The sequence below is a fragment of the Trichosurus vulpecula genome, chromosome 1 (assembly GCF_011100635.1).
Source record: "Trichosurus vulpecula isolate mTriVul1 chromosome 1, mTriVul1.pri, whole genome shotgun sequence".
NCBI lineage: Eukaryota > Metazoa > Chordata > Mammalia > Diprotodontia > Phalangeridae > Trichosurus > Trichosurus vulpecula.
The window spans coordinates 439,318,992-439,336,688 of NC_050573.1; the positions used below are offsets into that span (position 1 = coordinate 439,318,992).

Here is a 17,697-nt window from a genome sequence, read left to right on the forward strand (position 1 = left end):
TGTTTTTATTGAGATATACATGTGTGTTTATATCTATACACATATTGTTGTTATTATTATTGTTGTTGTTGTGGTTTGTCCTTCCTTCTCAAAGAGGACCTTGACATCAGGAAGGTGATGCCATGACTTGCACATGAATTGGATTGAAATGAGAGAGAGCTGTGCAAAGTCACCAGCCTCACTCTCTCCCCTGGAGACATCTGGGTCCAGTGGCCAGATATAGATTAGGACAAATGGGGTTACCCCCCATACATATATACACACTTATACACAAGTATACATATGTGTGTGTATATATATATATATATGTATATATATGTGTATATATATATATACACACACACACACATGCATACAAATATGTGTATATACACATTCAACATGTATATATATGCCTTTTCACATGCCTGGAATGTACTTCCTCTTTACTTCTGCCTTATAGTCTTCCTCAATTCCTTTATCATGTGGCTCACACACCATCTTCTGCATGAAGTCTTCCCTCATTTTGTCAACTGCTAGTACGTTCCCCTATATAACTTCTCTGTATGTATTTGGATTTATTCCCCTCCTATTTCCAATGTAAGAAATAGATGTAGTGTTATGTATATATATATATATACACATATATATATACATATACATATATATATATGTGTGTGTGTGTGTGTGTGTGTGTGTGTGTACATATATGGAGAGAGAGAGAGAGAGAGAGAGAGAGAGAGAGAGAGAGAGAGAGAGACTTGTTTTCCCTTTCAAGGAGGCATTGTTTTATCTTTTGGTACTTGTATCTCCAGTACCTGGTATTATAGGAGCTTAATAAAGATTGATTGATTCACTTATTAATTGATATTCTGTACTGGGCACTAGGGGCATCTCGGTGGCTCAGTGGATAGAGTGCTAGGCCTGGAGTCAGGAATACCTGAATTTAAATCAGGCCTCGGATACGGACTAGCTGTGTGACCCTGGGCAAGTTGCTTCACCCTGTTTGCCTGAGTTTCCTCATCTGTAAAAACAACTGGAGAAAGAAATGGTGAACCACTCCAGTATCTTTGCTAATGAATGGGACGGATAATTGTGAAGACTTCACAGGGTATGTCTAATGGAGAGGTTTTGGGATTTGGCCTTATAATTTTGGGAAGGCATGCCCTTCCCCCCTCTCCCTCAGATGTTAGAAGATAATGAACTTTCTGTGAGCTATTTGTTCTCTGATCCAGAAAGGGTTTCTCCTTCCCCCACCCCATTTCTTCCCCTAGACTTTCAGACACCACCCTGGCAATTGAGTTCTGATAGGGAAAAACCTGAATGGACCGGATCAATCTTGGTCCTCTGTGTAGCTTTCGCGCCTAGACTGTAAGCCCACCTTCCAGCCAATGGTGAGAAGGGATAGAGGTGGGTGGGAATCTTTTTCATTAAGACTATAAATTAAGGCAGGTTCCCTTTTACCTCGCCTCCTCCATTATGGAGGTGTGCCCAAATCTTGCAAGGTTTGTAGAATAAATTTACTTTGTTTCTCTCAAAGATGTCTCTCCTATTATTTAAAAATTCTGTCCCATACACTAAGAAAACCCCTAATGGGATTATGAAGAGTCAGTCACAATGGAAACAACTTAACAACTGACAACAACAACTAGACACTAAGGATATAAAGACAAAAAGGAAAAACAGTCTTTGCCTTCACTGGTTCTACTAAGGCAGTGGATGGTGCAGTGGATAGAGCATTGGGCCTGGAGTCAGGAAGACCTGAGTTCAAATCTGACTTCAGGTACTAGCCGTGTGACCCTGGGCATGTCTCTGAACTTCTCCCAGCCTCAGTTTCCTCAAATATAAAATGGTGATCACAGTAGCACTTTGCCTACCTTCCAGGGTTTTGGGGACGATAAAGTGAGACACTTTGCAAACCTTAATGCCTTATACAAAAGGTAGCCATTAACTATTACTAAGGGCCAAAAAACATAAATAGATAAGTAAATATAAGATAACATGAGGGAAAAGAGGGCACTAAAAATCCAAGGGATCAAAAAAAAAACTCCCCATGGGAAGTGACCCTTGAGCTGAGCGTTAAAGAAGCCAAGGATTCTAAGAAGCAGAGGTGGAGAGGTAGAAATACATATGAGTGTTTATGTGTTTAGAATTTATGAACGTATCTATACAAATATAGAATATCAATACTGTTGCTGTTCTTGAGCAGTTTCAGTAGTGTATAACTCTTCATGACCCCATTTGGCACTTTCTTGGCAAAGATACTGGAGTGGTTTGCCATTTCCTTTTCCAGCTCATTTTACAGATGAGGAAACTGAGGCAACCAGGGTTAAATGACTTGCCCAGGGTCACACAAATAGTAAGTGTCTGAGGCTGGATTTGAACTCAGGAAGATGAGTCTTCCTGATTTCAAGCCTAGTGCTCTATCTAATGTGCCACCTAGCTGCCCTTTGGTCAAATGCCTCCAGAAGAATGTAAGCTCCTTGAGGGTAATTCATCTCATTTTCTCTTTATGCCTATCACTTAGAACAGTGCCTAGTACAAGGTAGTTTCTTAACAAATATTTGTTAATTAAACTGAATCAAAATTATGTCTCTTGAAACTGAACAAACACATACAATTGGCACAGTATTAGTAGCCAGTCCTCCATCACCAATGCCATAAATGTATCTGATGAATATTGATTGTGTACACATGCATCGGCCACAGAGGCAGAGGTTGTTTTAAATATATAGATTAATTTACGCATGTATGAAAGGCAGAAAGAAATTGCATCACCAAAACCAATGGAGTTTCTAAAAATATCAGTCAAACCCCGTATTGAGCACTATTTAGACATAGTCACTCTCCACTACGGGAAACAAAGGAGGAAGAGAAAGAGGGAGAAAGAGTGAAAGGAAAAGTGATGAGAGAAAAACATATATAAGAAAGACAGACCAACAGAATCTGTAAGAGGATAACCTGTGTTCATAGCAGTTGTTAGTGCCATAAGTGTTACAGGTTTGCAAAAAGTTTTGGAAGGTGGTAAAAATGAGGGCAGGCCAGCATTGTTTTTTGGGGGGGCAGGGAGAGGGTGAATCTACCTACAAGTCTGACAGACTTGTATAATATAAAATATAAAAATAAAATATAATATATAACAATACAACATAACACATTATACTATGCCATAATATAGTATACATAATATGTACAATTCTATGATCATAATATGGTCAATTCTAATACAATTTTAACCCATACTAGCTGTTTGACCCTTGGCAAATTATTTAACTTTTCTTTGCCTCAGTTTCCTAATTGTTAAATGGGGATAATAACAGCACCTACCTCGCAGAATTTTTGTGAGAATCAAATCAAATAGTATTTTTTTGTTTTATTTTTATTTTTAGTATATGTATTTCATTTTTAATTTATGGAATAAAACAAGCATTTCCATAGCATAGTATAATAAAAAGATGATTGTACATGAAATTGCAAATCTATTATGTACAACTTGCTGTTTCCTTTTAATATAGAATAATACAATTATCACGTAATTTCTTTTTTCCCTGCCCTCCCCAGAGATGGCAACCATTAGACACAAATGAGTGTGTGTGTGTGTGTGTGTGTGTAAAATCATTCTATTTATCAGTTTTTTCTATTTATCAGTTCTTTCTCTGGATGCAGATAATGTCTTCCTTCATATGTCCTCTGTAGTTAATTTGGGTATTTGTAACAATCAAGATGAATTATTCACTCAAAGTTATTCTTAAAACAATACTGCTGTTACTGTATACAATGTTTTCTTGGTTCTGTTCATTTCACTCTTCATTATTTTTAAAAGGCACTTAGCATAGCACCTGGCACATAACAGGCACTAAATAAAGGCTTATTCTCTTCTCCCAACTTCTATAAGCACAAGTAGCTAATTTAATAAACTGTTGGCAAAATGAAACACAGGGTTAAATCCCTGCTGATTGTAATATAGTCTCTCTCAGATGTTAATTAAGGCAGAGTACGCACATATATGTACATATATATGCACATATGTATATGTATGCATACATACATACATATATGTGTCCAAGTATAACCGTGGAGGTCACTCTACAACAATTTTACCTTCACTCTTTCTTTTCCAAGGAAAAATGCCGTAGCGTGCAGGACGTCTGCAGCATGGGTGGAGTTGTGGTACGAATTGGATGAGTGGTAGTTGGCTTCAATCACCTGGAGCCAGGCCCGAAGAGTGGCTTCTGAACAGTTCAAAAACTCACAGACCCCAAAGCGGGCAAAGACTTTTAACCCCAGGTAAACCAACGGTCTGGAGAAATTAAATCAAAAAAAGAAAATCTGGCTCATTTCATTCCTTTGCCAAGCTCTTATTCTCTTACTTATAAGGAAGGGACAATGACATTTTTCTGTTGCCCCAACAGCTCCCCCTACCCCACCCCAACCCACTGCCCAGCTTCATATGTCCAGGAGGTAAAAAGCATCTTTGGAAAATAAAAAGAACTTTCTTGGCAGTCTCTCCTTAGATCCAGTACTGATTCCTGAACAGATGTGTTATGGCAGTCAACCCAAAACATTACTAGGTTATCTCCAGTTCATCAGAAGCTTTAATAACTGTGACAAATGGCAAGTCTTTGGATTTCTCTCCTCGTTCCCTCCCTGATCTGCACATCAAAAGTGCTTCTAAACAAAGAAAATGAGAGATCTGAGATCGCATACAATTTAGAGTTATTAGGATTGCAAAATCATTTTTCAGCGGCTTTAACGAAATGCCCATGAGCCCCAGCTGAACACCGTTGGAAAGGAATATTCTTTTCACAGGATCCTTGGGCTAGAAAATGATCTTGATAGGTTATCTCACCCTTCTCTTGGCTTTAAGGTGGGACCACATGTAAGCCATCCCACTCAAATCAAAAGCTATTTTCTTGCTCCTTGAACCCATAAATTCAGTTAAGTCATTTGTTGCTTTAACAAATTTGGATCTTAGCTCAGTCCTGATATTTATACCTGCCTGGTACATTCCTGGTACACTGGCAGTAATAAATTCTCCTAGGAGATCTTGGAATGAATCTTTGACTCATTACTTCATTCTTGAGTTCCAATCAGCCTTATCCCATGCTTGGTCCCCTAGGGTTATTTCTCCACAAAGGGTCACGCTCAATGACAGAGCCTATATGCTCATTTAATGCCTCCTCTCAATCTCTGCTGAAAAGGCAAAGGCACTGAAGCCTGCCTTTACCTCTTGAACTTCCAAATTTAACACTAGGGGAACCTGCACCTCCAGCCCCTGATCCTACATGTGCCCAAAGGAGCCCGGTACCTTTTATGTGTGACAGCTTCTAATTCAAAGATGTTGAAGTCCCAGCTTTCCTCATTATCAAGTAATTGTGCAATACAGGGTGGAACGTCATTGATAGTGATTGGCAGTGAAAGATGACTGTGACTGTGGTGCATATCTGCAGAAACAATTTAATTGAATTCAGCAAACATATATTTAACATCTACTACCCATCAGGGTTAACATCATGCTGGGCATTGGGAATGCAAAGACAAAAATACAACAGTCCTTGGCCTCAAGGAACTTATATCTGACTGGAGGGGAGAGGTGAATGGAAGGATGGGAGGGAAAACAACACGTACACAGAGGAGTAAATGCAAGATACATACGCAAAGTAATTTTGGGAAGTGGGGAGAAGATTGAGCGTGAGCATCCAAGGTGATCAATAGAGGCCTCTTATAGGAAGTGGCATTTAAGCTAAGCCTTGGGGAGAGCTAAGGTGTTTCCAAGTACATGTTGTTCGGTTGTTTCTGTCACATCTGACTCTTTGTGACCCCATTGGGGTTTTCTTGACAAAGACACTGGAGCAGTTTGCCATTTCCTTCTCCAGCTCATTTTACAGATGAGGAAACTGAGGCAAACAGGATTAAGTAACTTGCCCAAGGTCACATAGCCAGAAAGTGTCTCAGGACCAATTTGAACTCAGGTTCTCTAACTCAGGGCCCAGCACTCTGTCTCTTGCACCACCTAGCTGCCAAGATCTCCAGGTATGGTTGATAGCAAAGGCAAAGAAGGAGATAGAATGACATGTATGGGAAAAAGCAAATAGGTCAGTTTGGCTGGAAACATCATGTATAATGAAAGGTAGCCATGTGAAATTAGTCTAGAAAGATAGTTGGAGCCAGATTGTGAGACGTGAAATGCCAAACAGGTTTTGTATTTTATTCCAGAGGCAACTTCCACTAAAGTTTTTTTGAGCAGGGGAATGATATAGTCATACCGATGATTTAGGAAAAGCACTTGGGCAGCTGTGGAGGATGTGTTACAAAGAGGAGAGACCAGAGTCAGGGAGACCTAGTAAAAGACTTCTGCCATAGCCTAGTTGAAAGGTGATGAGAACCTGAATGAGAATCGTGGCCATAAGAGTGGGGATAGATGGGGGAGGAAGAAAGGAAATGGTAATTATGGATTTAGAACCTGACAGAGGGCCAGAGAGTATTTACTCCCATTTTTATTATCTCTAATTTTTACAGAAAAGCCTCTTCGGGATCCTCAAAGTAGGAAATTTTAATTTCAGGAACTCCTTTCCTATATTATTAAGTTGCGATATTTAAAGCAGCTAGGTCAGCCCAGCTGACTTATTAAATCCATATAACAAATAGAAATCTGTCCTTTCTTGGATTTGTAATTTTGACATTTTTCAGATCAATGATTTTAATTAGAAGACCCAGTCATAAACCAAGGACAGAGAGATGGTTCTAACACATGTTCAACCAGGATGAAGGAAAAAGTCATTTTCATTTATTCATTCTAAAAAGTAGAACCCTGATTAAATGACCTATAGTAAACTACAAACTGAACAAAGCCTCTTCTTTTCCAATCAGCTGAAAAATGGAAATCCTGGACTTTTTTATACAAGCTGACATGTTACTGGAACTTATAAAAATACCAAAGGACCTGAAAAATATTTGCAGAATTTTAAAAATTATTGATGGCACATGTATGTTCCCTGACTTAACCAACTGGAAAAGGATCAGCTCATCCTTCTCTATTAGATAAATCAATACAAATAATAAGTTATATATGGTGGGTTGGCACATGACCTGAAGGAAATTGGAAATATCAAGTGAAATGAGGCAAAAGTTAGATGAAAACTTACTCTTAGAAAACACGTACTCATTCCCTGACAACCTTCTCAAGCCATCCTGGAATAAAGAAAGATGCTGTTAGTAGCAGGAATTTATTGACCAAGTATTCTTGTTACACACCACTCTTCTTCTAGGCCATCTCTCCTCCCTTGACACTCCAACCTAGAGCACTAGAAAGGATGCTTTTTGGTACCCAAGAATACCGAGGAATAAAGAACTTCCAAACAAAGAGGCCAGGACTGGAACATATCAATAGTCACAGGAGGGTCTATTAACTTGAGGAAATGAACTGGAAATAAGTAAAATCAAGATGACCATGCAATCAAAATTCTGCCTTGATTTTACCATTGAAAGTACTTTCTCCACTGATGCAGAGTGAAAGTCCTCTGTACCATCTCATTATCTTCAGCTTTTGTTCATATTTCTCTGTAAATCCCCCAAAGTTCTTCTATCCAATGCGCTGGTGACCTCTTACTTTTCCCCCCATATTTTGGCAGATTCCAGTATGCTACCTGAGCTGCCCCTCTTGTTGCTTTCTTTCAGATTCTCACTATGATCCTCTGTAAATCTTAAATCACAACTTAAACATTATTCTTATTCTTTATTTCTTTCTTTTCTTTCTTTTCTTTTTTTTTTTAGGCAATTGGGGTTAAGTGACTTGCCCAGAGTCACATAGCTGGTAAGTGTCTGAGGCCAGATTTGAACCTGGGTCTTCCTGACTCCAGACCCAGTGCTCTTGTCTATCACAACACTAGCTGCCTACAATAATGGTAACAAATTTGCAAATTGCACCAGTTTGTTATTGACAAAATTTGCCTCGGTGAAGTTTGTTTTCTCTTCTCCAAAAATATGATTTTCCATTATTACTCACAGTCATCAGCCCTCCAACTAGATCACTAGTGTGGGGATCTTCGTCTTTAGTGCCCAGCTGAGGAGAGTAGAGTTCTGTGGTTCGTAGAATTTCCAAAACTCGGTCCAAGGCTTCTGCTACAGTTACTGGGCTATTCTCCTGGGCAGCATTGATTATGTTAATGACCTGGATAGAGGAGGGAGAGAGGGAAAAGGAGAGAGAGAGGGAGAGAGATAGAGATAGAGAGAGAGAGAGAGAGAGAGAGAGAGAGAGAGAGAGAGAGGAGGGAGGGAGGAAGGGACAGAGAAGGAGAGAGAGAGGGGGGAGGGGGAGAGAGGGAGAGAGAGACAGAGAGAAAGAGACATGGGGGGGCAGAGAGGGAGAGAGAGGGAGGGAGGAAGAGACAGAAAGAGAGACAGAAAGAGAGACAGAGAGAGAGAAAGACACACACACACACACACACACACACAGATCAAGACAGAATATGAGTTAATTATGTAGACATCCAGATCTTGGCAAAAGTGTATATTTCCCTGAAATTATTGTACACTGACTCCTGGGACTAAACGAAATCACCTTTATGCCTCAATTCATTCCTCAATGATTAATGTATCACCACTTGATCATACTCTTTCCCATTCTGGCGATTCCGAACCCCTGGCTGTCGTATAAACCCCATTCTAAGTCTGCTCCCTTATACCCACCCTCCTCAACTTTAACCCCCTTCCTCAATGTACCACTCCAGAGTTACCCAACCATTCCACAGTAGTGTCTCTAATGCCAGCTTCATAGTTAACAAGCTTGCTTTCATCTTAAACCTTTTCCTTTTTCCACTTCTTCCATCTTCTGTCACTCACTGAGACCTGGCTCCATCCTGATCACCACCCTCATGGTCTTTGGCCACCGTTTTTGGTACCAGTTGCATTTTCACTCCTACCCCTAAACTCACTGGTCATAGTAGAGAAGTCACTACTCCTTGCTCCCCACTGTCACTTCCAGACTCCCTCTACCAACACCATTAAGTATTTTTTCTTCCTCTGAAATTCATTCAATTCGTATTTATCACCCAATCAAGATTCTGGTAGCTATGTACTGACTCCTAGGAGACTCTCCTTCCTCAGTGAATTCAGTGTCTGGGTCACTGAACTTTCCCTCCACTCCAAGTCCGGTCCTCATACTGTGGGGCTCCAATATACATAATAATACTCCTTCAAATGCTCTTGACTTCCCAGTTCCTCAATCTACTCATGTCCCAAGCCCAATTCTTCACTCCACCTCAGCTGCACAGTAGAGACAATCATAATCTTGATCTGCTATCATTCCATTTCCATGCTCATGAACTCTGAAATTCTGACCCTAATCAATTATCATTCCATCTTTCCCTTTGCCTTCCAACCTCTAATCCTGTTCTTCATCCTCATCATGACCTCCAATCCCTCACATCTCAGTTATTTCCCAGGCCATCGCTCCTCCACTGGCTACACCCTCCTGTCTCATCCATCTAGACTCCTTGGTGAGCCAGTTTACCTTTACACTATCTTCTACACTGGAGTTCTTTGCCCCTTTATCCTGTTGTCATTGTTACGCCTTGTCATCTCAGACCTTGGATGACTCCCGCCATCTGATGCTTTCTGTCCTATTCACACACTGCTGATCCGAGCTGGAGAAAATCACAAAACTGTGACGACTGGGTCCACTACAGATTTATGTTACATAATTTCAACTAGGCCCTCATTGCAGCAAAGCAATCATCTTATATCTTCCTAACTGATTTACTATACCATTGACCATAGTGGTTATTCCAAACCTTTTCATTCTTCCTCAAACCTCCCACGGCATCCTTTCCCCCATCCTCTCAGCTAAGAACTCTCGTACTTCACTGGAAAAAAAAATGAGGCCACGCTCCAAGAACTCCTTCCTCTCCCCTTCTTCTTATCTCACATCAATCAGACATCTTTCCTCCCCTCCTCCTTTTCTACCCTTGTCTCACATAAAGAAGTAGCCCTTCTCCTTGCCAAGGCAAACTCCTTTACCTACACCTTTGATCCCAATTCATCTCACCTTCTCCAGCAGATCGTCCCCTCTATCATCCACACTCTCACTAATCTTTAATCTCTGTCTACTGGCTTCCTCCCTGCTGTGTACAAACAGGAGCATGTGTCTGCCATTCATTAAAAAAAGAAAGCCCTCACTTGATCTATCCATCCCCATTAACTATAATGCTAAATCTCTCCTCTCTTTTCTGGCTGAACTCCTTGAGAAAGTCATCAACAGTTAACACCTCTACTTCCTTTCCTCTAGATTGTTTCTTAACTCTCAAATCTGGCTTCTGACATCATTAAACCGAAACCTCCCTCTCCGGTTACCAGTGATCTCTTTATTGCCAAATCTAAGAGCCATTTCTCAATCCTCTCCTTCTGGACTTCTTTACAGCCTCTGACATAATCACCCCTTTCTTGATACTCCTTTTCTCTTCATGTGTTTTATGATACTACTGTCTCCCGATTCTCCTCTCACCTGTCTGACCACTCCTTCTCAGTCTCCTTTGCTAGATCTTCATCCAAGTCATGCCCACTAATCATGGGTCTTCCTCAAGGCTCTGCCCTTGACCCTATTCTCTTTTCCCTCTATACTATCTTACTTGAAAAATTTTTTTTAATTTACAGAATAAAACAAGCATTTCTATAACAGAGTATAATAAAAATATTGCACATGAAACTGCAAATCTATCATGTACAACTTGCTATTCCTTTTAAATATATAATAAAGTTACCATGTAGATTTCTTTTTTTTCTTCCCTAGAGGGAGATGGCTACCATTAGACACCAATGGGTATATAGGTAAAATTATTCTATACATACTTCTATTCATCAGTTCTTTCTCTAGATGCAGATAGTATCTTTCTTCATATATCCTTTATAGTTAATTTGAGTATTTACAATAGTCAAAATGACTTATTCACTAAAAGTTTTTCTTAAAACAATGTTACTCATTATATACAATGTTCTCTTGGTTCTGCTCATTTCACTCTTCATTATTTTGTGCAAGTCTTTCCATGTTTTTCTTACTTTTTTTAGAAATATTTTAAAAAACTTTCCCATTACATGTAAAAAATTTTTAATATTCATTTAAAAATTATTTTGAGTTCCAAATTTTCTCTCTTCCACTCTCATCTCCCTCCTCCCTGAGATGGTAAGCAATTTGATTTAGGTTATACATGATCAATAATACAAAACATATTATCATATTTTATCTTACTTAGTGAGCTTATCAATTCCCCTGTTTTAAATGATCATCTCTATGCTGATGATTCCCCAATCTATTTATTCTGCCCTATCTTCTCTCTTGACCTTCAATATCTCCATCTACTAAATGGACATCTCAAACTGATGCTCCATATGTATCTTAAACTCAACACATCCAAAACTGAACTCATCACCTTTCCCTCCAAACTCTCCCCCTCTTGTGAACTTCCCATCACAGTCATGGACACCACCGTCCTCCCAGCCACCCAGACTTGTAACTGAGGTATCATCCTCAATGCCTTGTTCACACTCACCCAGTATATCCAGTCTCTTGTCCAGTTCTATGATTCCTACCTTCACAACATCTCTCATGTGCATGCCCTTCTCTCCTCTGGCGTACCCCATTACTTCTCCCCAGGACTACTGCAAATGCCTCTCCTTACATCCCTTCCTACTCCAGACCATGCTCTATGCAGCTGCCAAAGTGATCCTCCAAGCATCTTTCTGACCACATAACTCCTCTCCTCAAGTCCCAATTGCTCTCTATTACCTACAGGATCAACTAGAAAATCCTCTGTTTGGCTTCTAAAGACATTATGCAACACGACCTTTTTCTACTTCTCCAGTTTTCTTATTTTATTCCCCACTGAGTACTCCATAATCCAGTGACACTGGTGTCCTTGCCGTTCCTTATACAGTCAGTTCTCATTTAATGTTCTGCAGACCTCTCCTCCCTCACCTCCAGGTTCTGTGTGGCTCTGCCCCCTTCGAGGTTCTGTGACCCGTGACCTATGACCCTGCAGTCCAGTGGCTTCAGTGCCTGGGCTGCCCCCTGCCCCTCTCCACAGAATAGAGGACCTCTAGCATGAGATGCACCTGCACTGCTGCCCCTGCCACCTTAGGTAGTATACATATACATATAATATATATACATACATACATACATACACACATATACTGTCATACCCCCACACAAACACACACAATACATGCACGTACATATGCAAATAAATGTATATGTTTATACGTATATGTGTGTCTACACATATAAACATACACACACACACAGAGACAAGATAGGCAATCGCTTCTGCTAAGGACCAGGAATAACCATGGCTTTTTACCTTTGTGATTGGAGCTTCAATGGTCATGGAGTGAATCCTTGCCATAGATGGATAACGACGATTCTGAAGACTTGGTGCTGTCAAGATAAGATATGTGTCCCTTAGAACAGTAGCACTGTGAAGAACATGCCCTCAAAAGGATAGAAGGAATAAATTCTGGGGACAGAGGCCAGCTGAAAGCTTCAGGCAGGAACTGTTTCTGATGAGATCCGTGGGACCATCATACTACTCTTCAAAAAAGGATTGGATTCACTCATCATTTATTCCTGAATGGTCAGAAACCCTGCCATCATTTGCACAAGCCCAGTCAGAATGGATGACATTGGTAGGACATCTGATCCAATAGAACCACCAATAGAACTACTTTTCAGACAAGATAAGATCATAAAGACCCCCTCCTAAAAGCCTATTGTGTCACTGCTAAAGCTCCAGTTTGCACATGCCATAAACCTATTCAGATTTCAGCCTAGGAAGTGTTCCTAATGAGTGGATCTCTTCCTTAGTGTCAGTTCAGAGGCACTTTTATGCAATAAGGAATGCCAGACCAAGATGGAACACCACACTATCCATTACGAGACCCAAGTCTATCCTCAGTTTCATTAATATTGGACTTGCCATGTAAACTTGGGCCAGTTAGTTAATATTCTGAACATCTCCACTTGGGTCAATCAATGGCTTTATTAAGTATCTGCTTTGTGCCAGGTACTGGGGATACATTGACAAAAATGGGACAGCCCCTGCCCTCAAGGAGCTTACCCTTCAAACTCAGGGGGTCTAAAACCAAACTCATCATGTTCTCCATGGAATCACCTTCTATTCCTATTTTCTTTTTTTCTTTCTTCCTTTCTTTCTTTCTTTCTTTCTTTCTTTCTTTCTTTCTTTCTTTCTTTCTTCCTTCCTTCCTTCCTTCCTTCCTTCCTTCCTTCCTTCCTCCCTCCCTTCCCTCCCTTCCCTTCCTCCCTTTCTTTCTTTCTTTCTTTCTTTCTTTCTTTCTTTCTTTCTTTCTTTCTTTCTTTCTTTCTTTTTCTTTCTCCTTCCTTCCTTCCTTCCCTACTTCCTCCCTCCCTCCCTCCCTTCTTCTTTCTCTCTCTCTCTCTCTCTTCCCCCTTCTCCCTCCCTTCCTCCCTTAATTCTATCATACTGCTAGACAATAGTTGAGCTAGTCCTAGTACTAAAGTTTCCTGACTTCTGACTCGGGTTTTTCTATCCAACCTCATGGATAACTTGCATTTACTAGTAGTAAAAACCTACTTAAGTCACAATCTTACTGGAAGTTCTATTAACATGTGGCTTGACCTAAAGGAGAGATACATTCTTTCACTGTCCATTTCCTATCTGCCTCAAGTACTTCGAGTTCTTGTTAGTTTAGGAGAAGTGTCCAGTGAAAAACATCAATTAGTCCTCAAACACAGGGAGATAAAATGTCCTGCCAGGTGTTTGATTTCACAATATGATATACGCGCAAAATCTACAAACAGTGATATGGAAAGAAAGATGGATGTTGAGAAAAGAGAAAGCAGGTGGAGGCAGAAAAAGTTTTTTTTAAAGCCTAACTGAATTAACATTATAAGGAAGAAATATACTGAGAGTGTCTTTCATATGCTTGCCCCTTTGAGGGGCAAGTTTACACAACAATAAAAACCCAAACCAAAAACATACATAGGAGTCATTATGATTTAAACAGGAATTTAATTGTCTTTAGAACTATTTTAATGAGATGAATTCACAAAGGACTGGTGATTTCATCCTCACATAGGCTGGGCTATGACCCTGGTATAAATATCTATATCTATCTCGCTATCTCTCTCTCTATCTATCCCTATAACCCTAATAGATTTGTCCTAGGATTCAATAGATTTGGCAGGTAGGTGGCATAGGAGATGGAGTGCTGGGCTGAAGTCAGGAAGACTCATCTTTGTGAGTTCAAATCCACTTCAAATCCACAAATACATTTATTAACTGTGTGACCCTGGACAGGTCACTTAACCCTGTTTATTTCCTCATCTGTCAAATAAGTTAAAGAAGGAAAGGTCAAACCACTCCAGTCTTTTCCAAGAAAACCCCAAATGGGATCACGAAAAGTTAGACACAACTAGAAAACAACTGAAAAACAACAAGAACGATTCATAGTAAAGTGCCAGTAAAGTGTTAAGAGTTAAGCAGTGTTCAGGGTTAAGCGGCAGAGGGAGAATTTGAATCTAGGCCTCTCCTGATTTCAAGACCAGTTCTCTATCTTCATCCCTTGCATAATTAGAATAAAAATATTGTGAAACCTTATAAATTATTTTTAAACCCTCAAAAAACATGTTTAGAAGTATCCTGAAAGTCAGTTTCCCATTTCTGTTGTACTATTTTAGCTCTATCTTATATATTGATCGGTTTTCTTCCTATGATGTCTTCCCTTTATTATTTTCTGCAGTTAAAAAAACAAATAAAAACATGAATTAGGAAGTTTTCTTACCATCACTACTTCGAGATGTGATTGATTTAACATCAATAGATTCTTTCCTCCTGTTCTTGTATCTAAATGAGTGAGACTCTACGAAAATCAAATTAGAAGAGAAGAATAATTAATTAGTCTTCAATGTATTCCCATGAGAAATTTCACATATAGTTCTCTGAACACTTAAAAATTTGCCTCCTTTACTATATAATACCATGCCATACTATAAAATAATTTTAAGAAACAATAAAATGTTTACTCTTCAAGTAGTAACAAAGACACAAGATATTCTCAGTATTGTTATTTGAATAATGATAACACTATTTCTTTATACTCTAATAATGGAGCTAATGGTCAGAGAAATATTTGGTATGATTAGAATATTATTTCTTTGAAAGTAAAAATTCCATTGTAGGGGAATATCTGTGATTTAGAAATGCTGTTAAATTGCTTAGAGCCAGCATATTTCCTTTCACACCTGGATGTTTGAGTTTCAGTGAAGGCGTCCTCTCCACTGATCTGCACATCCACCTGTCCACAACATCTCCTGTATTGTTTTTTTCCATGTCTTTCCATAATCCTCTATAGGATCATCCACCCAGCATGTTAGAGGCTTTCTTTTGTTTTAAGGAGAAATTCTATTCTAAGCATGTCAGTGCAGCCTGTTCCACTTACTACCTACCTCCTCTTCTGCTTACATGTGATCTTAATTATGCCACCATGGGTAGTATACTGTTGCCTATACCCATCATGTTCCTTTAGATTTCCCTTTGGGTCACATACAATTTTAATTATTTAAACACTGCAGTGTACCATGACTTACAATCAGATAGCAAAAGTAAAATGGTGTTAAAGTGATAGGTTTTTGTGGGAGCCAAATGCCTGAAATCATTGAAAGCAATACATTAACTTCCCAAATTCAATCTATCTCACTCTTTTCCTTTTATTCAATGCAGAGCCCAGATTATTATCTATCTGTAACACCTGTCCAAATATATATACTTTAATACTTTCATAAATCTATTTTCTCTTTGGTAGAGGTACTACCTTCAACCGGGCAAATGGCAACTTACCCTTCTCATCCTGTATGTCTCTTTTAAATGTTCTCCAATAAAGTCTCCATAAAGGATCCCACTCAATGCACTGAAAGCCTTCTTCTAGGTCTTTTAACAATTTGAGGGTTCCAAAGTAACATTCAGATTTTGCCCTTGTTACATATCACTTTCATTACATGCCCATTTCCTTTTCTGCTTATACACTTCCTGGTTATCCTTTATGTTATTTATTGACTGTGAGCATCATCAGTAAAATGCTGCTTATTACATTTATACACACGACACATGCCTCCACTGGCCACTTGGTCAGTTGCAGTTTTGATTCTTCTTTGAAGCCATATATAACATTACTCAAAATATATTGGGATTAAAATCTGGATTTGTGTTTTAGGGAGAAAATTGAGAATGCTACTCAACTTCCCAAATGCAATCCAGCCTGCTCTCTTCATTTATGGAGCCAGCTCATTGCCCATTTTAGTGTCCATTTAAGATACACATACTGAAGAACTAACTCATTGGTTGTCTAATATATTCCGCATTAAAATATAGGCAAAAAGACATTTTTCATCCACTTTGTTGATTGGATTGTTGGACTCTTGAGTAATTATGGATCTCATTAAGTAGGCTCTCTAGTGCTCTGAGGCTTGCTGTAGTCATTTACCAAAAGGGGCAAATGGTGGACTTCACTATTTATATGGAATACAATTGCTAAGTTGCCACAGGAAGCTCAAGAGTCTAATCTTTGAGCATGACAGTTTAGATTAGACACTATAAAGGCAGATTCTGGCTCATTTCCACTGGGTCACCTGCTATGGCTCACCAGCTATGGCTCACCAATGTATATACTTTGTTACAATGTTCTTACCTGTCTGAGACTTGTCTCCTGAATCACGATGAATCTTGTGTATCTAAATTTGTTTAAAATAAAACAGTTTATTCAAAAAAGAAAGTGATTTCAAGCACTGCTTTAACTTTGTTCTTTCTAAAAAATTCCATTATTTCTAAAACCTTCCAAAGAAGGTTTTCTGGAAATGTACATTGACTTAGATATGAAAAGAGGCAACTGACAACGTAGAGTATTACAAATTCGATGGCACCTTTAGATATCATAGAATCACAGAACCACAGCAAAGGAAGTATCCCAAGAGGTCATTTAATCAAGCGCCCACTGCCTCTGATAGAACATCTCAGTCATGGGAAATCTAGCATAGTTTTTTAAAATCTCTCAGCCAAAAATGATTCAGACTTTGTTGCTATAAATAAACTTAAGTGTTTTAAGAGGGTGATAATATTATTGTTGTATTCCTTTGGCTCTTATTTAATCAACGTATTATTTTTTTTAAAAATCTGAAATATAGTATTGATACAAGTACAACTGTAAGGCATTACAAAAAACAACTTCTCTAAAGTTCATTGGTTTCAATGATATGGACAGTCAGAAGACCCCCAATAAAATACACTTTTTTCCTCAGTAGAGGGAGGAAATTATTGGTACACAATGTTTCCTATGTTGCCAGATGCAGTCACTTGATTGTGGTTTTACATAACTGATTATCTTTGATGCAAGAACGGTTCCTCTGTGTGGGTCTGTTGTGGTGGGAGCTGGTTATTAGGAAGTGATTGTGCCATCTTTTTTTTAAAAAAAATCAATAAAACATTTTTAAAAGCATATGGAGTCAGATGGTGAATTTTTTTCTTTAAAGAATAAGAGCTAGTGGATCATCTGAATAGCAAGATGGTGAGATGAGCTGTCTTCAGCATAACTTCTGTACCCTACCAACCCCAAAACTATAAGAAATGCACTTAAATTCATATTAATTAGAATGGAAGCAAAAGAGATATATACATCTCCATAGAAGATAACACG

The 17,697-nt window shown here is 39.0% G+C and overlaps 1 protein-coding gene across 1 annotated transcript in view; it reads right to left on the bottom strand.

Annotated features, from left to right (window-relative positions):
• Positions 1–17,697, bottom strand: part of PDE8B (phosphodiesterase 8B) — a 143,979-nt gene that overhangs the window by 22,119 nt on the left and 104,163 nt on the right. Inside the window, 7 exon segments of the mRNA XM_036747076.1 lie at positions 4,081–4,279; positions 5,288–5,423; positions 7,125–7,170; positions 7,985–8,149; positions 12,333–12,409; positions 14,794–14,871; positions 16,696–16,738. Coding sequence (XP_036602971.1) covers positions 4,081–4,279; positions 5,288–5,423; positions 7,125–7,170; positions 7,985–8,149; positions 12,333–12,409; positions 14,794–14,871; positions 16,696–16,738 — 744 coding nt within the window.